Consider the following 27,786-nt stretch of genomic DNA (forward strand, 5'->3'; position numbering starts at 1 on the left):
GTGGGGATTGAAAGATGAATCTGCATAAACTGCTTAGAACAGTGCTCACAGTGGATAACAGAAGCCTTAGTTGTTTTTATCATCATCATCACCATGAGGGAGACCAGAAGGGTGAATAATGTGACCTTTAATGACTCTTCCAGAAAGAGGAGGTCGCACTAGCGAGAAGGAGATGAATGCAAAGCTGGTCATTTGCTTGAAAATAAGTCTGTAAGGTGGATATTAAAATACTTGCTTTCCCCGAACACAAGGGATTTTTTTTAAGGCAGGGTGGCCTCAGAGTGTCTAGTACTGTGGGCAGACTCCAGATCCTGGGAGTAAAGGATATGGGGTCCCATGCAGCGCTCCCTCTTTGGGATTCCCTGGGTCTCAAGGCCTAACACGTTTTACCTGGTCCTCTCTGGCTCCTCACCAACGCATCTGGCATACAGCAGGCTCTCAGACAACGTGAGTTGACTGAGGACGGAAGGAAGAAACCGGCTGGGATTGACTTCCCCGGCGTATCCCCTGACTGAAGCGGGGCCCAGGAGCCTCTGGCCCCCAGGGACTTGGAGCGCCACGGGAGACATCTGGAAGGTCGGGAATTACAAGCACAGCGTAGGGCATCTACTTCACAGAGTTAGTATAGTCCCAAGAGCCCGCTACCAAGGCTGAGGCGTAGATATTGCCCAGTTGGTTAAGTAGGCGTTGTGCTTGCTTTCAGGCAATTATTGGGTGAGCAGAATTGGGACCGGATACCGTGCCGGCACGGCCCGCCACCTTCACCCCCGCTTGAGGGTAAAGAGGAAGCTTTAGAATGTCTATTTGAAATGTAGGCACAGACTGAAACACAACTTCGTACTATTGGACATACAGCTCCCCCTTCCCACGCTGCTCCTAGATATTTCTCCAGGCTGCGTGGGACACTATCCTGGTCTTACCAATGAGAGCGAGGCGATTCCTGCAGGACCGGAGCCTCGCAGAGGGAAAAGCAAGGAGTCGCAGATGTGTTTGGTTTGTCACCGCCCCCTGAGCATCTCTGGGCAAGTCACTTAGCTCTCCAGACCTCGACTTTCTTGCTGTTTAATGTGGGCAGGGAACCGAACCCGGCTGACGCTCAGGGCAGCGGCAGAGAGCGGAGCGCGCCGCCTGGGAACTTTGTCTCGAGCGCGAAGCCTGGACCCCCGAGTGCAGGGGCGGGAGCTCCCTCTGCGGGAGCGTGGCGGAGGCGCTCCTCCTTCCCCTCCACGTCACGGGGGCCGCTCGGCGCTCTCCAGTCCCCGGCCGAGGGAGAGCAACTGTCTAGCAGGGCGAGCCGCCGAGGTGGCGGCGGAGGACCAGGAGGAGGAGGAGGCGGGAGCCAGTCACCGCCGCCGCCGCGGGACCAGGAGTCCGCCGCGCAGCTCGCGGCCCCGCCGCAGCGGCTCCTGCACCCGCGGGGACCCCGCGCTCGGGGCTCCCCCCGCTCCCTTTCGTAAGTCCACTTGGCCACGCAGTCCAGCAAGGAGCGCGCGGGGCCGGGGTGCGGGGCTCCTGGCCCAGCCGCGGATGGCCGGGACGCCCGGATCCCTTCCTTGCGACTTTCACTTTCCAGCGGGGGAAGACTTGGGCGCCGCGTCCCTCGCGAGGTGGGGGAGGGGGGAGGGAGGGAAGGACGGAGGGAGGCTGCCCGGGGCAGCCGCAGCGGGTTAGCGGGCTGAGCCTTGGCCTGGCTGCACGCCCTCTTTGACTTCGGGGCCCCGCCGGCGGCCGGACGCTGTAAAGTTGTCCGAGGTCCGCGGGCTGCCGGGCGACCAGCGCATGTCAGCGTGAGGGTGTCCTGGGAGACGGAGCCACGGCGCCCGCATCCCAGGCTCTCGGGGCAGGGCCGGCGGGGAAGCCGGGAGCAGCGGGGCGCGTCCGCACCGGGGTTTTCCTGGGACTCTCCCCGAGCGGTGAGAACGCGGCTCCCGGACGCACCCTTTCCGGGGTCAGGGGTCCCGCTGTCTCGGTCTCCTGGCCACTTGGAGCCGCCCAGGTGAGGGGCGCAGAGGGGCGGGCTCGGCGAGGAGCGTGCCGAGCCGGAATCGCGACGCCTGCTTCTCCGCAGCCCTGCACTCGCGGGGCCGGGCCACGCTGCCTGTGGGCGGCGGAGGCGAGTGTGCGGGAGCCGGGCGCGTGGTGCGGGAACGGGCTGCTGGCGTGGCTTCTCCTTTAGCCAGGTGGGAGTGGGATGTCTCTTAATAGTTTGGGGATCAGAAGCTGCGGAGCAGTCCCCCCGGCCGCGCCTTCCGCTGGGACGAGCTTATGAGCTTTTTAAGGTCAAGTTTTCGTGCCGCAGAGCTGGCCCGGATCGTCCCCCTGTGAGGTGGCGGCACCTCTTCCATCGAGCTGGGAGCCTCCGAGGATCCGAGCCACGAGGTCTGGGCTCTCGAGTCAGTTTACCATCTTAACTTAGGCTAGAAGTGCTAGTGGGTGGGTATTGTTTTGTAAATTTCAGAGCTTTCCTGACTGGGGGAGGTTTTCCTTGTTTTAGCCGGGAACCGTGTATTTCCCTCTCTGGGTAAGGGAGAGTGGCCTTAGCCCTTAGGCACTTGTCTTTTCCTCTTATCTTCCTTTAAACTGAAAAGCAGCAAACCGGAAGATAAAGGGAGTTGGGGATAATATTAAATTAAGTGTCCATGTGATTTGGTAGACAGGAGTCACCCCTTCTGATCTTCCAGAAGCATGCCCTTATTATTAAACCACCTATCAGTCTAAGACAATCTAGAACCTAGCTGTCCGTTTTGATAGCTTTTGTTGATGGTGTCTTGAGGAAGTAAAATCTTTAAAAGTAAGTGGGTTGTTGCAGAGAGCAGTTCCTCTGCTGCACTTTCTAAGAATCAATTGTCTGTGAGAAATGGCCGATTAAGATGCTATTGAATCATATCTTATATCTTACTTGTATTTGCAGAGAATCTATAGCCATAGAATCAGGTTGTGTGGCACTGAGTGAAAGGAGAGTTTCCTTGGGGGAGGGGGGTTGGTGAGAAGTGTTCCTTTGAGAAGCAGATTTACTAAATACTGCAATGTCTGCCCAGAGGGGTATAGGAGTGAATGGCGGAGTTGGGCAATAAGTTGGCACTTGATGGCATCACATTAAATACCCTTGGGATAGGCAGGCAATAAATAGTTATCATCCTGACTTTGAATGAGCTCGGTCATGGGAGTGGGGGGGCAGGTGGAGACTGTACGTGGCAGTGCCCAGTATCTGCTCCCTTGAGAATGACTGACAGCAGAGCCACCACTGTTGGGGGTATGTCTTGGTGACCTGGGCCTTTGTAGGTTTGAATGCAGGAAGAAAGCAATAAGACAGATTGTATGATGTGAGGTTGAAAAGCCAATCTGTCAATCCAAATTTAGTGAGCACTTACTGTGTGCCAGGCCCATACTAGGGTGCAGTGGGAGCACAGAGGTAGCTCACTGGTCTGGGGGGAGGCAGGAAGCCTTCTTGGGGAGATTTAAGGTGGACCCGAAGGATGAGTAGGAGCTGCATAAACTAAGCAGGCGGAGGCGAAAGGGCAAGTATTCTCACCCCAGGAAAGAGGGCACCCCAAGACCAGAGGAGAGCAGAGCAGGGAGAGTCCAAAGAAAGGAGAGGTCCAGTGTGACCTGAGGGGAGAATGGCGCCAGGCAAGGTCAGCAGGTACCAGGGCTGGTTGATGCCAAGCCTTGGGGCCATTTTGTGGACTTGATTCTCAAGACGGTTTCACACCTGAAAGTATCCTGATGAGTTTTAGATTCAAAACAAAACTGCAGGTGCTGTGTGGAGAATGGATTTGAGGAGCCCCTGAAGTACACGCGGCTAGTTTGGGTGGGGCGTATGAGGGGCCTGGAGGTCTATCTGAGGCAGTGGCAGTGAGGATGACACAAGTGGGTAGATTCAGGATAGACTCTGGAGTGACTTGACTAGTTTACTGTAAGGTATGAGAGTGCAGGGGGACTCCCTCTAAGTTTGGACTTCCAGCACTTGGGTAGATGGGTGCTGCCATTTACAAAGGAATGTGGAGGAGGTGCAGCTTGGGGGAGGAAAGACACATTTGCTTTTGTTGAGTCTGAGCTGCTTTTGAGGCTCCTGAGTGAAAATAATAAGTGGCTGGAGAAAGCAGACCCTCCAAAGAAGCTGGGGGTCATCTGTATTGGGGTGTTATTTTAAGGCTGGGGTAAATTGGGGGGGTGACCTGGAAAAGAGCCCCTATCTTTATGGGGAGAGATGGGAGGAAAACCAGGGCAACGGTGCTGAGTCTCAACCCAAACCGTAGTGGGAGTGAGCACCTCGCGTGATGCCAGTGTGTGTGTGCTGGGGGGCTGAGGACTAACAGTGGTCACTGTTAACTCCCTGGAAGCAACTCCTCCAGTGCGAAGTGGGATGGAGGGATGGCTTTTTGAAGATGAGGGAGCCTCATGCATATTTATATGTGAATGGGATGGAGCAAGTTAGGAGGAGAGGTGGAACACACAGGATATCTCTGGACCCACCCTACCACTCGTGGAGTAGTAGGTAAAAAACGAGTATGATTGCGCTGCCATTCTGATATCAAACTCATGTAACATAAACCATCACCATCTACTGAAACCATATTTTTTTTTTTTTTTCTTTAACTTTTTTTTTTTTTTTTTTTTAAACATCTTTATTGGGGTATAATTGCTTTACAATGGTGTGTTAGTTTCTGATTTACAACAAAGTGAATCAGCTATACATATACATATGTTCCCATATGTCTTCCCTCTTGCGTCTCCCTCCCTCCCACTCTCCCCATCCCACCCTTCCAGGCTGTCACAAAGCACCGAGCTAATATCCCTGTGCCTTGCGGCTGCTTCCCCCCAGCTATCTACCTTACTACGTTTGTTAGTGTGTATATGTCCATGACTCTCTCTCGCCCTGTCAAAACTCACCCTTCCCCCTCCCCATATCCTTAAGTCCGTTCTCCAGTAGGTCTGCGTCTTTATTCCTATCTTACCCCTAGGTTCTTCATGACATTTTTTTCCCTTAAATTCCATATATATGTGTTAGCATACGGTATTTGTCTTTTTCTTTCTGACTTACTTCACTCTGTATGACAGATTCTAGGTCTATCCATCTCATTACATTTGAAGCCCATATGACGGTGAAATTTGAAGTTTTACTTTGTAGATCATGAAAATTTAATGATTAGGAGAAACATAGATGGAAATCATGAAACAGAGCTGCAGTGTAGCTAAGAGTGGCCCCTGGAGTGTGACTGCCGAGGGCCCCTGGCTCTGGCCCTGCCACTCCCTAGCTTATGACCTTGTGCAAGTTTCCTGACCTTTCTGCCTTGGTTTCCTAGTCTCTGAAATGGCACCACATCTAAGGGGTACACGTTCTATGGTACCTTCTTGTGGGTGGTTGTGAGGATTGCCTGTGTGCATGATATATGCACAGGGTAGGCATGTGTGCATCATGTTTGCACAACATGTGTGTGTGCATCCTTATGTATAGCGTGTGCCTGTGTGCATTTTACCTGGCACAAAATGATGCTCGGTAAGCCTTAGTGCTGGTGGTTTTATTATGATGATGTCATTTCCATCATTTCCAGATGCAGAATCTGAGACTCAGAATTTTGAAAACCTGTCCAAGGCCTTAGAGCCAAATAGTGGCAAAGTTAAGGCCAGGATCCCATTTGCCTGACTCACAGACAGGGTCACCTCCCACTTAGCATGTCAACAAGTGTCAGGTGCTGGATGCTGCATAAAATTAACTGTAGTAAAAGGATCCAGTCACTGCTTGTCAGAGTACAAGAAGCGAAACAGATAATATCAATGTCAAGGCTTACAGAGTTTTCCCAAGCAATTTAGAGATGTATGTTTTATATTAATTTGCATTGCTTTGCATGTCATTTTATATGCATTTCCATATGCTGGTAATTTTCCTAGTGGGATCTAAAGGCTGAAGCTTCACGTATATAAGATCAAATTAAATTAATCAGGAATTGAATGTAGCTGCTTCAAAATCTAATGGGCCCCTGGACACAGTGTGCTCAGGTGGGCTTTGGGGGAAAGGATTGGGTCGATATTTACTATTTTAGAAGATGTGGGAAATCAGATACCATTTGATAAAATCAGGTCACATCTTAATATGTAATGCAGCTTGGTTTGCTGAACACAATAGAAAAATACAGGAAAAGTGGAAGACCAGAGGGAAACTACCTATTATATAAAATGCCAGAAACGGAAGCAGAAGCAGAAGTCTGCTTTATGAAGCTGAACTAATAAGAAACACTAAGGGTCAGAAAGTAAAGGTGGAACTTCTGCTAAACAATATGAAATTTTAAAAAGAGCATAATCTTAAATACGAATGTGTGGTGTTTTAGAACCAATAAATTCTCCCTAATTTGGACTTACTGGGAAATAAGCCATTGTATCTTAGTAAAATCTTAGAAATATATATATATTACAAAACAATAACAATGATTTTGTTACTTAGAACAGTGATTCTCAAAGTGTGGTCCCTGGACCAGCTGCATGTCACCTGGGAACTTGTTAGAAATGCAAATTCTGCGACCATCAGACCTGCTGAAACAGAACCTCTGGGGATGGGGCCCAGCAGCCCACGATTTAATATTTGGAGCCAGCTTTCATTCCTGTTGAGTTTTCATTTCTTTCGTCTTAAACTTCCATTTCCATCCTGTGGTCGCTCGCTTCTCACTGTGCTGCTTACCTTCTGTGAGACGGTATCCTAGTAGAGGGTTGTACCCAGACACAGACCCATCTGGTCCTCTGTCCCACAGTCTACGCTGATGGAAGATGCTCTCTAAGATCCCTTTAGGCTCTCACGTTCTGCAGCTCTGTGGTTCTCACGCTGTCCAGGACCACACTGGTTTGGTTTTTCTGCCTTTTAAAAATCTTTTGGGGCTTCCCTGGTGGCGCAGTGGTTGAGAGTCCGCCTGCCGATGCAGGGAACACAGGTTCGTGCCCCGGTCCGGGAAGATCCCACATGCCACGGAGTGGCTGGGCCCGTGAGCCATGGCAGCTGAGCCTGCGTGTCCGGAGCCTGTGCTCCACAACGGGAGAGGCCACAACAGTGAGAGGCCCGTGTACCGCAAAAAAAAAAAAAAAAAAAAAATCTTTTGGCAGTCTCATACCAAATGAACTGGGACTCCTCCCAAGCAGGGTCAGCCAGAACACTGGACTGTTCTCTCCAGATGCTCCTGTTAAATCACATTTATCCATCTGGTATGACGCAGTTAATTTCTTGGACCTAAGTGTTAGCCTTTGTATTTATCTCTGTTAAATTTCGTCTTACTAGATCCAAGTCTGTCCAGATCTGTTTGAGTCCCATTTCTGTCCTTTTTCACGTAAACCTTTGAGTCCTCTGCCAATTTGTCTGCTGATGTCCTAGCCTGAGGAATTTAATAATATGAGCTTCTTTGTCAGAGGCCTTCGTCACAGTTAATGAGGCTTAAAAACTTGGCATCTTTTGCAGACCTTGTGGGGCTAAAATCAGAAGAATAATTATCATCAGTCCCATCGTTGTTTGCATTTAAATTACTGCTGTTCTGATGTGCCCCTCGCACGGTTTCCCCGTGTGGCGCCGTGTTCTCTAACTCCATCCTCAGTGCCCCTCACAGAACAATCTCCGTAGCATATCGGTAGGAGCAGTTGGACTGTGACGATTGCTTCTCTCTGTTATGTTTAATACCATCAGCTTGGGGTTTTTTTCGTAGGTGACACAAAGGTAAGTTTCATCTTATTTATGGTCAGATTAAGGTGAATTCAGAAATTTCCAAATAATAGGAAGCAAAAATTGTGCCTTGTCATTCCTCTCTGCCTCACAGCCCTTCCCACCCAGGCTCTAGAACTCAAGAATTTTGTGCTCAAGTCCATATTTCACCAAGAGATTCGGGTTATTTAATGGTTTTTTTTAATGTAAAATTGTGCTCATACATGATTCTTAAAGGAGTACACTTAGATAATATAATCACACCAAAAAAAAGTTTAAAAAGTCAAAAAGCAAAACAATTTTATGGCAAGAATGCTTTTGAGCCATGATTGCTAGGGCATGAAAAAGTGCCTGGAATCCTGCACTTTTCCATCATTCATGATCCTTATCCAATCCTACCCAAGCCCTCTCCCTCCTCCCTCACCCTGGTTTGAAAGACCAGGGTTAAACCAAACTGCAAAAAATCCCAATAAAATCCAAGCCGGGCTTTCCTGGTGGCGCAGTGGTTGAGATTCCGCCTGACGATGCAGAGGACACGGGTTCGTGCCCCGGTGCGGGAGGATCCCACGTGCCACGGAGCGGCTGGGCCCGTGAGCCATGGCCGCTGGGCCTGCACGTCCGGAGCCTGTGCTCCGCAATGGGAGAGGCCATAGCAGTGAGGGGCCCGCGTACCACAAAAAAAAAAAAAAAATGTCCAAGCCTACCTTTCTCCTCCAGCATGCTACCAAACCACTTTTGATGTGACATTCTCCCTTACCATGACAAGCAAAAAAAAAAAAAGTGCCAGGTGATAAGTGCACTTATTTTTGTAATTTATAAAATTTGTAATTTCTAGTAAATCTCCAAGAACACCCTGTACTTCTGGCTCTTTGATTGCTTTTCCTTCTCCCCCACCCCTTCTGTTTTTCTAATCTAGTTCAGGGGAGAATAGACGAGGTTGTCCCTTTGAAGGAGGGCTTTCTGGCTATGCTCAGACTCAGACAGTCGGCCTATCTGTTCTTGGATAGGTTGGACTTGTTTCCAAAGGCTCTGCAAAGCTTGGTATTTCTCCTGGTCATCTACCAGACGGCAGCAGAGGGCGAGCATGTGCTCCCAGGGTCAGGAAGAACAAGGCCTAGCATAGCTCCTGTGCTTGCCAAGGTTGCTTTTCTCTTCCTTCTTCTCTGCATCACTGTGGCGTAGCTGGACTATTTGCACTGTGGCAGCCTTTCCCCACCTGCCCACATTCCGCCTGGGGGCACCAAGGGGGTCTCTCTCTGCCAGCCATCATCTTTTTCGGGTTCTCCCTTACTTCAGCCTTTATAGCCACCACCCTGCCCTACTCTCAGGCAGGTGGAGACAGAAAGATGTTGTATCAGATGGGTCAGGAGAGAGAAGCAGAGTGACACACAAGGTAGGCACCTTAATTAAGTTGTGAAGGCTAGATCGTGGGACAATACTACTAGGGAGAAATGGAGATTGTGGAGCTGGAGGAACGGATGTGGAGCCAGAGGAGAGATGCTCAGGAAGGAGGAACATGAAAGGAACACGACGGCAAGAGAATCCCTAAAGAATAGAAACTTTTCCAAATGCTAACTAGTGACTTACCGTTTTGGGGAAATTATCTCTAGATGATAAAATTCAAACTGAACTGTGCACTTAAAAATGGTTAAAATTTTAACCATGGATCCATCCATGTCCATCTACCTCTCCATCCATCCAACCACCCATCTTTCCATCTATCCAACCACTCACCCACCCATGATCTCTCTAACATTTATGGAACGGCTTTTCGAGGATAGACTAAGGAACAGAGACTTTTTAACACTACTGATTTTGTTTAAATGGTTAAAATGGTAAATTTCATATTATGTATATTTTACCACCATAAAATAATGGAATAGTTTTATGATCATCAACTAATTCCTAAGTATGGAAAAAGAAAAGTTATTTTTATAACAAAGAAGTGAACGGGGTAACACTTTGAAAGTATAGATTATAGAGAGAAGACAGCAATGACACGAGACTTCAAAAGATGTTTAAAACCATGCTACTAAAAATGTGTCGCCTGAATCCTCATATAAGGCAGGGGCTTTCAAAGGCTTTTAGTCCTGCCCACTCCCTGTTGCCCCTATGATTCTGTCTTTAAAAGACAACAACTTTATTTTGGAAAAATTTCAAACCTATGGAAAAGTTGTAAGAATTACAGTGAGCACCTGTCTGATTCCCTCTTGACCATGAGAATGTGGAAGGTTTTCATGTGGCCTCTGCATCATCCTGCCCGATGGAGACCCCCTGCTGCTGCCTCTGGAGGTGGTGTCTGGGTGCAGGAGTGGGGCTGGCACGTGGCAGACAAAGCGCAGTCCATGTTTGCAGAGTAGCCCCTGGTCTGTGTTATCCGGTGCTCCTCCCTGGCTGTTGCCTGTTTAAATGCTCTTGACCCCTTACCATCAATGCACCCCAAGTGCCTGCCGGCTTTTCCCGCCGAAATATACCCAGAGCATGAGCTGAGTTAGTTGTCACCGCATCCACGTGAGTGAGCGCCCCTGGCCCTCTTTCACAGATGAGGCGGCAGAGGGCTAGCTAGATTAGTGACAGCTTGTAAGTGTAGTCAGAACTTAATTCAGAAACCTTGGCCTTAAATTCCAAACCATTATGCTGTGTACTAAGGTAAAGCAGGAGGGTGAGATGGAGGGAGCCGAGGGGGTGGCAGGAAGGAGAGGAGGGAAGAACGACGCCACACAGTTCGCCCTACATGGTAGTGATATCTTCCTCTTGATGTATAACAAGTTTGTAACCAAGCAAGTTCTCAAGAAGGCAGCCAACCTGCAAGGTGACCTTCAGAGATTATATGGGGCTCCTGGCCAAAACCAAGAAGAGGTTTGCCATAAGCTGAGTGGTGCTTACCTGAGGCCTGGTTAGCAGGCTGCTCTGTTCATGCCGATATCAGAGTTAAATTGGTAACTCTTGGAGTTTGCTTTTCTTCAGAGGTTTATCTAAAGCCACCATCTGCCTCTAAATCCAGACAGATGAGAATTTCAGCATCGTGTGAGACACATTTGCACTTGACAATATACAGGATTATACTATTGTTCAAGTAGACACTTTAACCTGGTTTAAGCTTTATTTTGCGTCTGTGTGTGTGTGTGTGTGTGTGAGAGAGAGAGAGAGAGAGAGAGAAGCATTGCAGTCTTCATATTGTCATCTTTCAAAGTGCATGTTTACAAAATTGCTTACACATATAAAGGCTTCTTCTCACATAATAAGAATGCAGAGTGGGCGTTTGCTGCCGGTGGTTCAGTGCTTTGAGAATTTTGGGGCTGAGGTTGCTAATATTCTCCTGGTCTGTTCTTCATGGTCCCAAGGTGGCTGATACAATGTGAGCCATCATGTTGGAGTTGCAGGCAGAAAAGTGGATGAAGGGAAGAAAAAATGGCACACTTTCCACCGTGAATCAGGTTTTTTTTTTTTTTTTTTTTTTGCAGTACGCGGGCCTCTCACTATTGCGGCCTCTCCCGTTGCGGAGCACAGGCTCTGGACGCACAGGCTCAGCAGCCATGGCTCACAGGCCCAGCCGCTCCGCGGCATGTGGGATCTTCCCAGACCGGGACACAAAACTGTGTCCCCTGCATCGGCAGGCGGACTCTCAACCATTGCGCCACCAGGGAAGCCCGAATCAGGTTCTTTTGAAGAACTTTCCTAGATACCCCACATTGTATTTCATTGACTGCTCCTCTACAATGGAGGCTGGGGAGAAAGTCGTTTAGAGGGGTATGTTACTGCCACCAGCAATATAGAGATTCTCTTAGTAAAGAAGATAGGGAGGATGGATGTTCGGAGGCATTTGCCATCTCTACTAGAGCCATACATACAATCCTTACCTACTAGATCTGTTTCTGAATTTCATCCCACTGAACTCTGTCTATTCTGGCCACACTGTTTCAATGATTGTAACATTATAATACATTTGGAGATCTGAAGAGTCTTTTACTTTTGTATTCTGTACAGTTGGCATATAAATTTGCTGAGATGTTTAGTTTTTAACTAAATAATCTTTAAAATTTTTTATTATATTAGCCAAAAATAAAACCTACATGTTGACACCTGTTATCTTAATTAAAACCATTACTAGAGGGACTTCGCTGGTGGCATAGTGGTTGAGAATCCACCTGCCAATGCAGGGGACACAGGTTCGTGCCCTGGGCTGGGAAGATCCCACATGCTCAGAGCAACTAAGCCCGTGTGCCACAACTACTGAGCCTGCACTCCACAGCCCCCAAGCCACAACTTCTGAGCCCGTGTGCTGCAACTACTGAAGCCCGCACGCCTAGAGCCCGTGTTCCAAAGCCCGCACACGGCAACGAAGAGTAGCCCCCGCTCACAGCAACTAGAGAAGTGTGCAGCAATGAAGACCCAACACGGCCAAAAATAAAATAAATAAATTTATTTAAAAAAAAGAAAAAAACATCACTAGAGAATATAACAAAAAAGAAACAGATTCACAGATATAAAGAACAGACTGTGGGTTACCAGTGGAGAGAGGGAAGGGGGAGAAGCAAGATATGGGTAGAGGATTAAGAGGTACAAACTACTATGTATAAAATAAATAAGTTAACATGGATATATAGTACAATACAGAGAATATAGCCAATATTTTATAATAACTATAAATGGAGTATAACCTTTAAAAATTGTGAATCACTATGTTGTACACCTGAAACTTATGTTGGAAATCAACAATGCCTCAATAAAAATACGAATAATAATAAAAACCATTAACTAGAACGTCTCCTTTTAGGAGATGCCAGCTGGTTTTACACGAAACCTCTGCTTTTGAAATCCCTATTTTGGCAGAACCTTTAACTTAAGTTCCTGGGTCTTAACTTTATTGTGTCTCTGTGCACACAAGCTCTTGGGACAATACCTCCATTTTAAACCAAGCAATACAGATCTTGACTCAATGGTAACATCGTGACAAGGATGCCAGTCTAGAATTTTTTAGTGGAAGGGCAGAAGCATATTGAAATCTCCGGCTCAGCTCCCCACCACAGTGGCAGAACACAGAAGGTAAACAAAGGAGCCTTTCTGATGATTTAAAACTGAGTGTATCTAATCCATTCATGGAGAGTGTGGCCTGGCTTTAAGCCATTTTTGCTGTTTGTACCCTTGATTCACCTCTGTGGGTCCCTGTGCTCCCTCTGATGTAGTTACAGCATTGGAAATTCTACTTTAAATGCAGGTGTAGAAATCAGTTACTGTGTCTCTTCAGTTGCTGCATAACCTTTGAGGAATTAATTTCGGCAGTGTAAAATAGAGAGCCATATAATACCAAAGAAGTGCTTCCAGAAGTTTCTGGGGTGGGGTGAGATGGGGTGGAAATCATATCATGTAGACCTTGGGCAGAGGAAGTTCTTTTTTCTTTATAGTGCACTAAACGTGATTTTTTTTTAAAGGAGTTAAATGTTTTTCAATGCAGTTTTTCCTCTTTATAGAAAAAGAAGCCAAAATAAAGCCACACTTTTAAGTTAGAACATAAAACATAAACTATATATTGGTTCTGTATTGGGCTAGCTAAGTGTGGAAGGCAGAGAAGAGAACTGGAGAAAGGAATGTAACCTCTCTGTGTACAAAGCTTGGAAGATAACGATTGACTACATCAACGAGCACCTTTTTTGTAACCTTTTATATCTACAAAGAAGGAAACTGATTTAAGCTGTTGCCATCAGAGCTGAAATTTGAGGGCATAGGTATTTTTGAACCAACCTCACCCCCCCCACCACCAGCATTTTTGTTTTTGTTTTTATGGAAAAACAATGTTTTGCAACATAATGAGGGTCATAAATTGTTACAAAATAAAACACTTTTCATTCAGTAGGATCGTTTCTGGCCCTTTGGACTTCCTACTAAAGACTTCTTAGCCGTATAGTTTGCCCCGCATGATACACAATCAGCTTTTGAGGTTTGCCCTGTGGACCAGATGCAACAAAGCCCAGAATCGTTGGCTGTCTCCTAATTGGTGTGAGTATAAAAAGCTGGCTGAATTTGGCACTTTTTTTCTCTACTGCTGCAAGCCCAGATTTGCGATGACCTTGAGGGACCACCGTGGGTAAATACATCCTAATGTGGGTTGCTCGTTTTCCACGTGACCTTAAATGACCCTATAAATCTCCCCCAAACCAGAGAGGCTCCAGCCAAGTTACTATTTGGAAGAATTATAATCTAAAGAGGTGGTTGATAGACTGATACTACCGTCCAGGATTTTTATTCAGACCTCTGTTCTCAAATCTTGCAGGTTAGATAGACCTTCGTTTAAGGAAAGCGGTGACCATAGTCTTTGTACTTGTAAACAGAAGCCTGCTGCCTGTAGAGGAAGCTATCAGTTGTGACATGGTCCACAGGGACCTCAACCAGAGCCCCCTTGGAAGAGGGGCATCTTATTTCTCTGAGTGAGACAGTTTTAACTGGACATATGATCTGAGAAACTGAGCCGTTGGAGGCCCTGTTTGAGGGTATGTTTTGTGTACTCGCATCGCTGCAGATTCCTCAGGACCACTTTCTTACGTGGTCCCTGGGGATGGCTTTGCCTGACAGGGATGCTAGAACAAGTCATTGCAGTTTTGTACTTTCTAGAGAATTGCCCCCGAAGATAATGAACTCAGGGGAAAAGTTTACAGCTTCTGCAATGCATAAAGTTACAGAAACAGTTTAGCTGGTTGTAAATGCACAGAACTAGTTCCATTTGCTCTTCTTTGATGTCTTTTAAAGGAATTCTTTGGCTCTCGATCTTTCAAAAAATATTGAGCAGACTGGGGGAAAAATTCTAAAGTTTAACTAGAGTAACCATCTTCCTACCTTTCAAAATTGAAGCTGGTGTATGTACATCTTTGGGAACAATATACTTCAGGCTTTAACAGAAAAGAATGTTGTCGGGAAGTGAAAAACATAATAATTAGAATGTCAGAATGAAGAGAATAATGAATGTACTATTTTAGAAATATAATGAATGCACTATTTAGAAAACTGGGGAAAAGTCAATATGTTGGTTTCCCAAAAAATCATTCATCTTGTAAAGGTCCTAGTACCTGACTTCTGCATACCACAGTTTTCCTTCCATAGCTATTTCACATGCATTGTATCATAAGACTTTCATAACAGCATTGTGGGATAGCAAAACTATTATCCCCTTCAACATTTGGGAAATAAAGACTTACCCAACATTAAATGACTTGCCAGGGACACTTGAGGCATTTTTGGTGGCGGAGCCCACATAGAACTTGGGTCTTCTGATTTTGTTCTGCTGAGCAACCACCCTGTGCCAGGTAGGGATGTACATGGGGCAGGGGGTAGAGCGTAAATGAGGCCTGTCCCAGAGATCGAAATAAACAAGTAAACACAGTAACTGCTGCTGTGATGAGTGCTGAGAAGAAAACAAAGAGTGTGACAGTGAGGAAAGAGATTCGAGAAGGGTGATCAGAGACGATCAGAGGAAAGGATATTTCTCCTATGACTTGAGGGATATGGAAGGGCCAGTCAGGCCAGGATTCAGGGAAAAATGATCTCAACATGAGAAGAGCAAGTGCAAAGGTCCTGAGGCAGGAAAGAGACTGTGGTGTTCTAGGAACTTGTAGAAAGACTGGTATTGCTTAGAGCTTAATGAGCAAGAAAAAAGCAGAATAACATGAAGTTGGAGAGAATTCAGTGCAAACTGTGGAAGCAGACCCTCACCCTCTCACCTCAAGCCCCCGGGCTCCAGCACTACTAGGACTGTCATTGCGTTTGAGGCAGAAAGTTGGGGGGATCCAAAATAAGAGGATACGATAACCTACTTTATTTATGATGCTGGGTATTTTAATTTTTTTGTTTTTAAAGAAAAAAAAGCACTTTTTTTTTTTCTCGGCCATGTATGAAGTGTTAGTGTTACTGTCAACCCCCTGAGAAACTAGCCAATAAATATTGTGCAGAACCTCCATGCAAGGATGTCAAAAAAAAAAGATGAAGTTGGAGAGGAAGGCAGGGGCAGGAACAGGCTGGGCCTCTGTCCGTGGAAAGGATTTCTGATTTGACTGTAAGTGCAATGAAACCCAAGTGAAGGTGGTCTAAGTGTAAGGAGTGGGGTAGGGAGGGGGAGTGATGTGATTGATGGGTTTAAAAGATCCTTTTGGCTACAGTGCAGAGAGTGGGTTAGAGCAGCGGTCCCCAACCGTTTTGGCACCAGGGACTGGTTTCGTGGAAGACAGTTTTTCCATGGACCAGGGTGGCGGGGTGGGGGAAGGCTCAGGAGTGATGCGAGTGACGGGGAGCGGCAGATGAAGCTTCCCTCGCTGTCCCGTCGCCCACCTCCTGCTGTGCGGCCCGTGGACTGGGGGTTGGGGACCCCTGGGTTAGAGGGAAGCAAGGGAGGCTAGTGAGGAAGTTACTTCATATACAGGCAAGAATTGATGCTGGCTTGGGTTACAGTGGAAAGGGATGGGTGGGTTCCCCCTACATCCCCTACATTTTGGATGCAGAACCAACAGGGTTTTTCTACCGCCAAGAGATTGGAATGGCAACCTCGCATTATGGTTAATAGCGTAGGCTCTGAAATGGGGCCACAGTTGAAAATCCTGGCTCCTCCACATACTAGCTACTTATCCTCTGTGACTCAGTTTCCTAATCTGAAAAATGGAGACAATGATAGTACCTCCCTCACAGGTTTATTGAATGGAATTCATAAGATAATGTAAATGGTACTGGCGCTCAGCATAGACCATTAGAGAGCAACAGGTCTGTGTCCTCTGACGCTGGCAGCATGAAGATTTTTGTTGACTTTGGCCAGAACAGCCTCAGCTGAGGGGGCAGTGGAGCCAAGCTGGACTGAGTACCACCTGAGGGGACCTGGGTAGGGGGAGTAGAGGTCCCCTTCTCTCCACTCCCTTAAGGGGGAGCAGCTGGATATACAAACATGTATGTAATGGGGGAACGTGTTCCCGTCATCCCAAGAGTGAAACAGGGTCTAATGATGGGTAGGTCTCTGCTTCCCCATTTAGAGAAGGAGGAATTTGGACTCAATCACCATTGAAGTTCTTGTCAGCTTTAGGATTTTCCTTCTAAGCTTCTTCAAGAATTATGGGATAATTAATTCAGCTTTGGTGGGGAAGGCCCAGAAAAGTCAATTCTATTATTTCAATTGTTTTTCTCCTATAGAAAATTATGTTGACCTCAGAAATCGTTTACTTTCTAACAGTTCACAGACCCAGTTTAGAAGAGGACTCATTCACAGTATATTGTGAAATGAAAGAAACAGCTAAGACAGTGCCTAAGGAGTGAGCCTTCTTGTTAAAAAGCAAGCCGGGGGTGGGGGAGATAAATTGGGAGACTGGGATTGACATATACACACTACTATATAAAATAGATAACTAATAAGAACCTACTGTATAGCACAGGGAACTCTACTCAATACTCAGTACTCTGTGGGAATAGAATCTAGAGAAGAGTGGGTATATGTATATGTATAACTGATTCACTTTGCCGTACACCTGAAACTAACACAATATTGTTAATCAGCTATATTCCAAGAAAAATTAATTTAAAAAAGAAACCTAAAAAAACTTTTTTTAATTAAAAAAAAAAATTTTTGTTTTTACCAAAGAAAAAAAAAGGAAGGCAAAACAGGCATGTTTATTTAAAACAGTCTGGATGGACATACTGCCACCGAATGCTATGGCCAGGTGGCTGATTACTGGTGAGCTTTGTTTTCTTTTTGAGACTATAACCTCTTATTATTTGAGGACGTTTGTCCCCAATTTGTATTCTATGGTATTAATGACCCAGTGACACCATTCTTACTGTTTAGCTGCACACAGTCCGATAATTATTTGCCTTTTGCAGTCTTCCCTCTAGAACAATGAAGATGTGAGAGGTCATCAGCGCAAGAAACCTGCCTTTCTGCCTCTTTGCTGACTTCAGGTGCTATGGGGGCTTTGAGGAAATGCATCTCAGCTGAGTCATCCTCCCACTAATGGTCTTACTCCAAAACTTTCCTTGGGTTTGGTGATGAGCATGTCACCAAGGGGAGAATCAATGGCTCTATGGAAATCAGAGAGGTGCAGTAGGAGGACCTTGGCTTATTCAACTAGATCAGGATTTTTTTCTTTTTTTTTGAGTGAGGTCATCTCTATATTAGTGTTCTTAAGTGATTCCTCTTTGTAAGACTTTAGAAAGAAACAAAATTCTGACATTTCCAAATCAATAAACTCTTCAAAGCCTATTTTTTATACTGACATATAACGATACAAACTTTAAGAATTTACAGGTGGCCCATAGAGGAAATATTCACCACGTAGAGAGAGGTTGCACCCAGGCAGTTTTCTAAAGCAATTAGTAATTCTCAGCCCAATCTGTGTCACTGGTCACAACAAGAACAAGTGAATCAGTGAATAGTCAGTGACAGGATACAAGTGTAACTGATGGCAGAATTTCTTAGGAGGAGCTCGCTTTCTTTTCCTTTAGTGGATTCCACTGGCTGGGAGATTGACTGATCTCCTTCACTGGCATGTGGATTGGCGCCAGCCTCTGATTGCAGGAACAGAACGTGTTCATCAGCCAGCATTCCTCCAGGCTGATTCTCTGTCTAAATAAGCCCTTAAACTGGGTGGAAGTTCTGAGGACTTCAAACGTGGTTTGATGTTCACTTCTGTTCCAACTTTAGGACAGCTAGATAAGACACAGTAATGAGAAATTTTAATCAAGGACTAAAACTTGTGGAAAATAAGGAGTATTTTTAGATTTATATTCTAAGAGACAGCATTGCCTAGAGGATTCATCCCTGGAGAAAGACTCTCTGGGTTCAAGTTCCAACTAAAGCACTTTCTAGTTCTGTATAACCTTGGGCAATTTCTTTATCTCCACGTGCCTCAGTTTCCTGTCTTGTAAAAGAGGGAGAGAGGTAGTACCTACCTCATTGGTCTGTGGAGGGAACTGAGTTATTACATACGGAGTACCTAGAACAATGCCCCGAGTAACAACTCTTTATTGAGTGATTCTACATTAAGAATAATGATATTACTAAATTAATAACGAGCATTACATGGACGCATTCAAGCATTGGTTCTAAAGTATTAAAGTCATACCTGCATTAACCAGGCAGTCAAGATCTGGACTGTGCCAAAGCACTTTGCATGCATTACCTCACTTAACTTCAAAGGCCCTTTGAGGTAGTTACTATTATTAACGTCTTTCTACTGATGGGGACACAGAGATGTGGAGAGGTTGAGGGGCTTGTCCAGGGTCCAGCGCAGGGGCCTCCCGCAAGCTGAAGCCCGGCTGTGCCGCCAGGACCACGTGTGGCTGCCTCTTCTCCAGCTCAGCCCAGAGCAAGGTCTTATTAGCTCCCAGCTGCTTTATCCTTCCTTCTGCCCTTTCCACCTCCTCCTTTGGTCAGAAAAGTGAAGGTCATTTCCTTCACATTGCCTAAAATTGTTTAGTGGATTCTTTTCTTAAAAACAAACAAAACAAAACAAACACCAGCACGTCCTGTGTACTACACTGGAAAAACCCCAAGATTTGGAGTCAGGCAAGCTGGGTGCTGGGAAGGAAAAGACCTGTAATGTGCCCTGAGGACCTCTGCGGGCAACTCCTTTCACCCAGGCTCCAGAGCCCTCACAGCCCCAGCGGGGGCACTTCTAATCCCCAAGTTGAGACCAGAAAACCAGGCTTAGTTTGATTGGTCTTAAAGCCACTGCTTCTCCAGGGATCCATGTCCGGGTCTGGGGCATCCTGAAGCCCTTACACTACTTTCTCTTCTCCTCCCGGTGACCCCCCCCACACACACACACATACACACCTGTGTGAGCGCCTGGGAAGACGTGCAGGTGTGCAGGGAGGGAGCAGGACGGGCGCGGGGGCGGAGGGACAGAGGCTACTTCATCTGCAACATGCACGGTGGGCCCCGCAGTCTTGGTGCCTAAGCTAAACCACATGCACAACCCTTCCTCCAGTTCTTTGGTGGTTTACCATTCGCCCTCTTGCCCTGGGTTAGGAGTCACGTACCTCAGTGACAGCCGTGGGTTTTCAATTGCTGACGAATTGCTGACGAACGAGAGTTTGTTGAAAAGCTGCTAATGGCTGTGGCCATTTAGCCCTGAAAGCAATTATAGCCACTTAGCTGGGGTGTACCTTGGTGTGCCTGCTGTTTCCTTTAAGAAACTGTAAACAATGCCTGGGAGGGTAGAGGAAAAGAAGATGGTTTGGGGAAAATGTTGCATTCCACATCCCTGTTGGGGTTTTATTGAATTATCCAAATAGACCTCATTTGATGTAGCGATCAACCCTTGCTGCCATTTCCTTCTCGATTCTGTGTCATCGCCCATGTGGTGATAACTCCCTAAGCAGGTCAGCTTCCTCATCTGCTTGGGTCAGTGGGAGGGAAATACCCCTTCTGCCGGGGTGGGGCATTGTTCGTAATGTAAGACTACCTCGTGGCAGCAAAACACCTGCCTGCTCTCTGCCCATGAGCTTTTAAGGGGGAAAGAGTGGGTGGGGTGTTTGTAGAAGGTGACCTCGCTGCCCTGGTTTCGGCTTTGGAAAAGACGTGGCCGCGTAACTGCCAGTCTTAGCCCAGCCAGCTCCAGTCAGACCTGGGTCACGCCTCTGGAAATCATCCCCATCCCTCCACCCCTGGCCCCTGGTAGAAGAGTACCCCAAGTAACAACTTTTTTTTTTTTTAAGATTTTTTCGATGTGGACCTTTTTTAAAGTCTTTATTGAATTTGTTACAATATTGCTTCTGTTTTATGCTGTGGCTTTTTGGCCGTGAGGAATGTGGGGTCTTAGCTCCCCGACCAGGGATCCTAGGGATTGAACCCGCACCCCCTGTATTGGAAGGCGAAGTCTTAACCACTGGACCACCAGGGGAGTTCCAACACCTCTTTATTGAGTGACTCTGCATTAATAATAATGATATTATTAAATTAACAAAGAACATTACATAGAAGCATGCAGGCATTCATTCTGCAACATTGTATGTATGTCAACATCGTCTGTGCTGGGAGGGGCTGTGGGTATCATGCAGAGGTTGTGTCCTGAGAAAAGCTAAGGTTGAGAACTGTGATCTCTAACCTCCTGCACCCGCGCTTCCCTGCCCCTCCTGAGAAGGCTTGGAGCACACACTTCCCGACTCCAGCTAGTGCGTCGATAGTCTGAGTTGAGCCAGGAGGCCATGGCTTCCTGCCCAGAGAGGGAGGGTCGCAGGGCACCGGGGAAGGAGAGGCGGCAGGCACGCTGTGAGGAGTCCTGGGGGAGCTAGCTCTGGGCCCTGTGTCTGAGCTTCGCCAGCCAGGGACAAGAATTAATTCTAAAGGAAGAAAGAGGAGGGAATCGGGACAGCCCAGAGGCCTTGCTTTCTTTCTTCCCACGCCAGACATCTTTAAGCGGGAGAGCTCGTCTGTCTCCGGGACAGCCTTTAACATCAGGGGAAACAAGCAGTCCTCCCTATTCTGCCCTGTCCTAAGTCCAAGTAAAGCCCCTTCACCTACTCACCATGCCAGAATTGCCTTTGACTGAAAGCATTCCTTTCCCCAAGTTAGAAGGAACAAGGGGTGGAGATGCAAGCCTTTTGCTGAGAATGAGCTTTTATCAAATCCTGAAAGGGGCCCAGTCTGGGGAGATGTCATCAGGTTATCCGCAGGCACTGAAACCTTTGCCCTTTTATGTAAGTGTGATGCTGGTCAGCAAAGATGTTGTCTGGACCTGGTAATGGAGAAGGAGAAGAAGGGATGAATTTGAGGCGTATTTGTGAGATGATCCTGTGGGTGTACAGGAAATGGAAGAGTCGGGTGGCTTTCGAGTTTCAAGCTTGGGTCATTGAGTGGATAAACTGAGACAGAAAACACAGGAGAGGTTAGGTTTCCTGTTTGGTTATGGACTCATTGATGTTGAGTGCCCGTGGGCTATCTAGTGGAGATGTCTATCAAGCAATTGGATGTTCACGTCAGAAGCTTGGGCAAGATGTAAGTCCTGAAGATAAAGGTGTTGGCAGTGTATATACATGGAAGGTATACATGGAAATCCCGAAAGCAAGGAAGAGTGTTTGTGAGAAGAGCAGTAAGCTAAGAATAGGACTCAGGAGAAACCCACAGAGGAGAGACTGAGGTGTGGTGGGGAGGACCCAGATTCTACGGAACAGTTCAGCGTTGATAAATAAGGTATGGTTCTTTAAAGGAGGGTAATTCAAGTGAGGGTGAATGAGAGTATGGCATTCCTAGGAGAGCTTTTTCAATCAATCTGTATAAAAGAAAACTACAAAAGTAAATCAGGTTCAAATGCCTTGCTACCTCTTCTAAGGAAATTGGGTACAATGATTATGTCCTCGTTTAAGATTTATTGAGATGTGTAAGGAAATTGTATGTGGGCTCCTCAGACCTCCCCAGTTCTCAGTAACTGAACCTCCTGGAAGCAGGCCTAGGAGCTTGGTCAGCCCTCCTGTCCTCGAGCCTCTGGGTAATACTCCCTGGATTTCCCCATTTCCTGCTGCTCCCCAAATAAGCACATGTAATGCCCTTCTGTTGGGTAGCCCATTTTTATCTGTTAAAGTAATATAATCATTTTCAACATTCTAATAGTCCAAAAGGCTATTCAGTGATAAGTAAATCCCCCTCCTCCCCAGGCTCCAGATCCTTAGTCCTTCTGGAAGTATTGGCCTGTGGGCCAGATCCAGCCAGCTGCCTGTTTTTGTAAATAAAGTTTTATTGGAGCCCAGCCACACCCAGTCATTTACACACAGTCTATGGCTGCTTTCCCACTACAGCAGCAGAGGTGAGTAGTTGTGACAGAGAAAGAAAAAGTTTGGCAACATGTGCTCTTTGTGTCTAGGCTTCTGGGTGTATATAGTCTTTTTTGGACACATTTGTGAGCTCGCTCTACACTGTTCGTTATTTCTGTTTCATAGTCTACAGTGGGGACTGTTCCACAGGGATATGTGCAGATTCAGGCTTTTTCACCCGGTGTGGGTGTAATTAATCAATGCCCCGTAGGGCATTTTAGTGCTTTTCAGTCTTTAGCCTTAAAGCTTCTCATTACACACCTTCTTTGCACACACATGAGCTCTTCTGGATGGGTTCGTAAAACTGACAGATTCTGCCAAACTGGCCCCTGGCCCCCACCTTCTCTCAATGCGTCAGGTTCTTTTCATCTTAAGGGCTAAATTTCTAATCCCTGTGAGGAAATGGGGCCTAACAAAATAAGTAAGTGAAATGTGCAAGTTTACCAAATTCGTATAATCTATATAAAATTTTAGTGTCTAATATTTACTATAGCTCCTTTGGGGGTCTGCCCACTGCTCTTATTTCTGAAGGTGGGTGTCTTAGTCCGCGCAGGCAGCTATGATAAAATACCACAGACTGGGAGGCTTATCAACAACAGAAATGTATTTCTCACCGTTCTAGTGGCTGGGAAATCCAAGATCAAGGCTCCAGCAGATTCTGTGCCTGATGAAAGCTTGCTTCCCAGTTCATAGACAACAAGCTTCGCACCGTGTCCTCACATGGTGGAAGGGGCAAGGGAGCTTCCTGGGGTCTCTTTTGTAAGGGCACCAATCCTATTTATGCGGACTTCACCCTCATGACCTAAAAATTTCCCCAAAAGCCCCACCTCCTAATACAATCACATTGGCAGTTAAGTTTCAACTTAAAATTTGGGGCGGGGGATGCAAACATTCAGTTTATAGCAGTGATTTACTGGGCTTTCCCCATTTGACATCAGATCTAGATCTAATCAGGATCTGAAGGTAGAATCCAGATGGATATTCCTTTTAGCCTCAGGTGGGTCTTTTGCATTTCTAATGACCTCTTGACAACATCCAATTCTCTAGGCCTCTGCCCAAACCAGAGCAATCCCTCCCCAAATATGCTAAGCACAGATACAGACAATTAAGATACTTAGTACCTATATTTTAGGAGTTAACATTATTTTTCATTCTATTCGGTAACCAACATCTCTCAAAATTAGGTATCGTTAACACAGACTACGACAAAATACAACCATTGTACATATTTCCATTTCCTTGTTTCTGGATTCTTTTAAGGACAAGAATCTTGTTTTAATCATCTTTGGGCCCAGCATTCTGCCTGGTGTGTGGTAGGCACCCAGTGGATGTTGGTTGAACTGAACTAATTTTCTCTTCATATTTCAACGGAATTATTCCTTTGTTCTCTTACAGAATGAAGACATTCAAATGTTGTTTTAAATACCACCTAAAGCAGAAAGTTTTCATCCTGTTTCTAACCCTATGGCTGTTCTCCTTGTTGAAGCTTCTAAATGTGAAACGCCTCCTCTTCCCCGAAAGAGGCATTTACTTGGTTGAGTACTCCCTAAGTACCTCGCCTTTTGTAAAGAACAGATATACCCATGTTAAGAATGAAATCGGGTATGAGATTAACTGTTCAGGTGTCTATGAACAGGAGCCTTTGGAAATTGGCAAGAGTCTGGAAATAAGAAGAAGAACCATCATCGACTTGGATGATGATGATGTTGTGGCAATGACCAGTGACTGTGACATTTATCAGGCCCTACGAAGCTACCACGAAAAGCTTGTTTCAAGGGAGGAGAAAAGCTTCCCAATAGCCTATTCTTTGGTTGTTCACAAAGATGCAATTATGGTTGAAAGGCTAATCCATGCTATATACAACCAGCACAATATTTACTGCATCCATTATGACCGTAAATCATCTGATACCTTCAAAGTTGCCATGAACAATTTAGCTAAGTGCTTCTCTAATATTTTCATTGCTTCCAAATTAGAGATTGTGCAATATGCACACATTTCCAGACTCCAGGCTGATTTAAATTGCTTGTCAGACCTTCTGAAGTCTTCAGTTCAGTGGAAATATGTTATCAACCTGTGTGGGCAGGATTTTCCTTTGAAATCAAACTTTGAATTAGTGTCAGAGTTGAAGAAACTCAATGGATCAAATATGTTAGAGACAGTGAAACCCCCTAACACTAAGATGGAAAGATTCACTTATCACCATGAACTCAGACAGGTGCCTTATGAATATGTGAAACTACCAGTGAGGACAAACATCTCCAAGGAAGCCCCCCCCCATAACATCGAGATATTTGTTGGCAGTGCTTATTTTGTTTTAAGTCGAGCATTTGTTAGATATGTTCTCAACAACTCCCTCGTTAAAGACTTTTTTGCCTGGTCTAAAGATACATACTCGCCTGATGAGCACTTTTGGGCTACCTTAATTCGGGTACCAGGAATCCCCGGGGAGATTTCTAGGACAGCCCAGGATGTGTCTGACCTACAGAGTAAGACCCGCCTGGTCAAATGGAACTATCTAGAAGGCCTTTTCTATCCCAGTTGTACTGGCTCTCACCTCCGAAGTGTGTGTATCTATGGAGCAGCAGAACTAAGGTGGCTTATGAAAGATGGACATTGGTTTGCTAATAAATTTGATTCTAAGGTGGACCCTGTCTTGATTCAATGCTTGGCGGAAAAGCTTGAAGAACAGCAGAGAGAGTGGATCACTTTATCTTCAGAAAAGTTATTTATGGCTAAAACAGCCACAACATTATGATAAAGTCATGATGGAAATAAGGTTAATATGGAATTGCATGCTATACCATGGCCAGTACCATTTGCGTTTAACCTTCTCATAGTCTGAAAGGTGTCTACAGTTCCACACACAAGGGAAAGTGACCTGGCCTTTAGTGACAATTAGTCTGTGGTTGGTTGGGTGTTTTTATGTATGTTTTAGCTTGTAATCTCACTGAGCTAAATGGGAGATTTTCAACAGTCAGTAATCTGATATCTATTGAGCTCCTGCTGTATGCCAGGCACTTTTTTTAGAAACATGTAGGAATTGCATCCAAGTTGTGATGAGTTATACAGTGCCCTCAAGGAGCTGTGGCTTACCCCAATCACACAGCAACCTTAATATCTTAAGTTGTCCACATAACAGGGTCCCACTGAAGAAGTTGTGGAGTGTGCGGTAATTATATAACCATAATAACCACCAGTTTCAGAGCAGTGTTGACGTACAGTGACCAACGTTCCACTTGCCTCTTAATTCAGCTCCCTAGACTTTTCTTAACCATTAGAATATTAGAAGGAGAGACTCTACTACCTCAGAAGAACTAAAAGAATTGTCCAATTTCCTGCTTGCCAAAAGCATAACTTACCTTATGGTACCTCGCTTATTCAATTCAGGGTTGGGTGACTCTGTGTGGGGGGGGCATTTCTAGTGTATGGATGTTAGGGAGGGGGTGAAGTTAAGTCGGGGGATTGGGACGGGTGGTGCCTGAGGAGGAACAAAGGGATTTGGGTGACTTTTCCATCATGTTACGCAATGGTGTCATGAATGACCTCCTTTGTAATTCAGCCGTTTCTTTAATACATTTACTGATTAAAGTTAAAAACTGATTAACAGTTCAAAGTGTCACTCTCCAGAACATTGAATCTAAGTCTTTCTGTTCATAGATTATCATTATATGTAAGGTTTTTTTACAATGGAATAGTATAATTTTGTTTTGTGGAACTGTCAAGCTAAGAATCACTAAATTTTCTTGAAAAGGTTGTGTGAAATATGACAGCTTACTAAATTAACTATTAGTCATTAAAATAATGTACTTACTTCTCCAGCAACTGTCAAGTGGAGTCCAAACGTAAACTTATAAAAGCTCTAAGTTCATTGCAGTCTTCTCAGCTTCAATCCAAGAGAGAAAAAGCTAATTTTCCTAAGGACACAGCAAGAATAATCACTAATGATATTTTATGAAAACTACACCTTAGAAAACTACCAAAATCAGTCAAAATATACATATTTTTTCATGTAACTATTGTGCTGGAGGTGAAATGGGGCAGGAGTGGGGTTCTCAGAACAGGCTATAATATGTTTATGTCTCCTGGGAAATAATGGAACTCATGTAAGAAATTCTCCATGATCTTATGTTTCAATGTCAGCCTCAATAACTACATAAAGATGTAGTAATCAAGACCAGTATGAGACTGTTGGAAGACAAGTATTTAAATGTTTTCAAATGTCTGTGTTCTCCATGTGAAATTCCTTTTGCTTGTTTTAAAGTTTATGATACGATCTGCCAAGTGGCACCATTTCTCTGTCCCTTTCTTTTTCTCCTGAACTTGTTTGTTTTCCCTTTTTTTCCCCTACCCCTTTCAAATTACCAGTTTGTCCATGTGCGTGACCGTGACAATCTAATCACTATGATCTCCAGGCGTCAGTTTTCTTGGTCTATAAAGTGAACAGTTGGATGTGTCCTTGGCTTCCTCACATATTTCTGTGTGAGAATCAATTGAGATAATATATAAAGTGGTTTGAAAATGAGGACAAGCTATTGAAATATCAGCGAGCAGTCTTACTATGAGGCAAACATAGGTCTAACCCCATTGTGACACTTAACCATTTACCTTTTCTAAAAAAGCTTCGATATACAAAAAAGCCACAATCGCAGGGGCAACTTTTGTAACAGATTCCAGGTACTAAGAAACCCCTGTCACCACATCTGGGGCTCCTTTTAAACGAATAAGATTAGCAAATTGGTCCAGTGGCTTAGATCAGGAGTAGGGGTAGAAATACTTTTCCTACTATCCAGGCTTAAATACACAAAGCCCTGTCGAAATCTTGTTTTCTATGCCTTTGGTCATCAGAATAAATGAAAATGATGAAAAATAAATATCGACCTCCTGGTCTGGTGTCTTGCCTCCTGGTGAGAAATGATTCTATCCCTTGTTTATTGGGAAATTTTCCAGTGGTTAATCACTTTAATGCCATATTCAGATGAAACATGGCACCAAGAAGAGGCGGCAGTGCCTTCTCCACATGGACATATTTCTCAGGATTCAATTCCTGACATTCCAGGGAGCTTGTCAGATCATTCTCTCTTGCCTTGGAAATCCTGCAGATTCCCTGCATGTCTTCAAACCTCCATCAAACCTGATTCTTCCCTAAAACAATTTGGTATGATTCTCTCTAGTCTGGAGAAGGTTCTGCAGTCTGTGTTTTATAATTATTCTTTGCATAGTATTTATTGAATCTAGATTATCATTTGGCAATGAGACCAGGACCTTGGAGTTTGTAAATTATATTAGATAATATTAACAGTGAAAGAGCTACCCAAATATATCTACATTAT

The 27,786-nt window shown here is 45.4% G+C and overlaps 1 protein-coding gene across 3 annotated transcripts; it reads left to right on the forward strand.

Annotated features, from left to right (window-relative positions):
- Positions 1-246: 246 nt before the first annotated feature.
- GCNT4 (glucosaminyl (N-acetyl) transferase 4) lies at positions 247-25,858 on the forward strand. 3 transcript variants are annotated; one of them, XM_032624998.1, is made up of 2 exons: positions 247-1,453; positions 23,849-25,858. In XM_032624998.1, exon 2 carries the CDS (start codon positions 23,850-23,852, stop codon positions 25,209-25,211), a length of 1,362 nt encoding a protein of 453 aa, XP_032480889.1. In that variant the 5' UTR covers positions 247-1,453; position 23,849; the 3' UTR covers positions 25,212-25,858. The 3 variants fall into 3 exon arrangements, with proteins under 3 accessions (XP_032480889.1, XP_032480887.1, XP_032480890.1); XM_032624996.1 differs by lacking the exon at positions 247-1,453 and adding an exon at positions 1,523-1,607; XM_032624999.1 differs by lacking the exon at positions 247-1,453 and adding an exon at positions 1,783-1,996.
- Positions 25,859-27,786: the final 1,928 nt, after the last annotated feature.

This window comes from Phocoena sinus, chromosome 3 (assembly GCF_008692025.1).
Source record: "Phocoena sinus isolate mPhoSin1 chromosome 3, mPhoSin1.pri, whole genome shotgun sequence".
NCBI lineage: Eukaryota > Metazoa > Chordata > Mammalia > Artiodactyla > Phocoenidae > Phocoena > Phocoena sinus.

Bases quoted from the DNA above. Each gene is read 5' to 3' on its own strand.
- GCNT4 (XM_032624996.1), top strand. From the start codon at position 1,528: ATGGCCGGGACGCCCGGATCCCTTCCTTGCGACTTTCACTTTCCAGCG. The intron at 1,608-23,848 runs GTGGGGGAGGGG...GTTCTCTTACAG, and splicing joins GGCGCCGCGTCCCTCGCGAG to AATGAAGACATTCAAATGTT.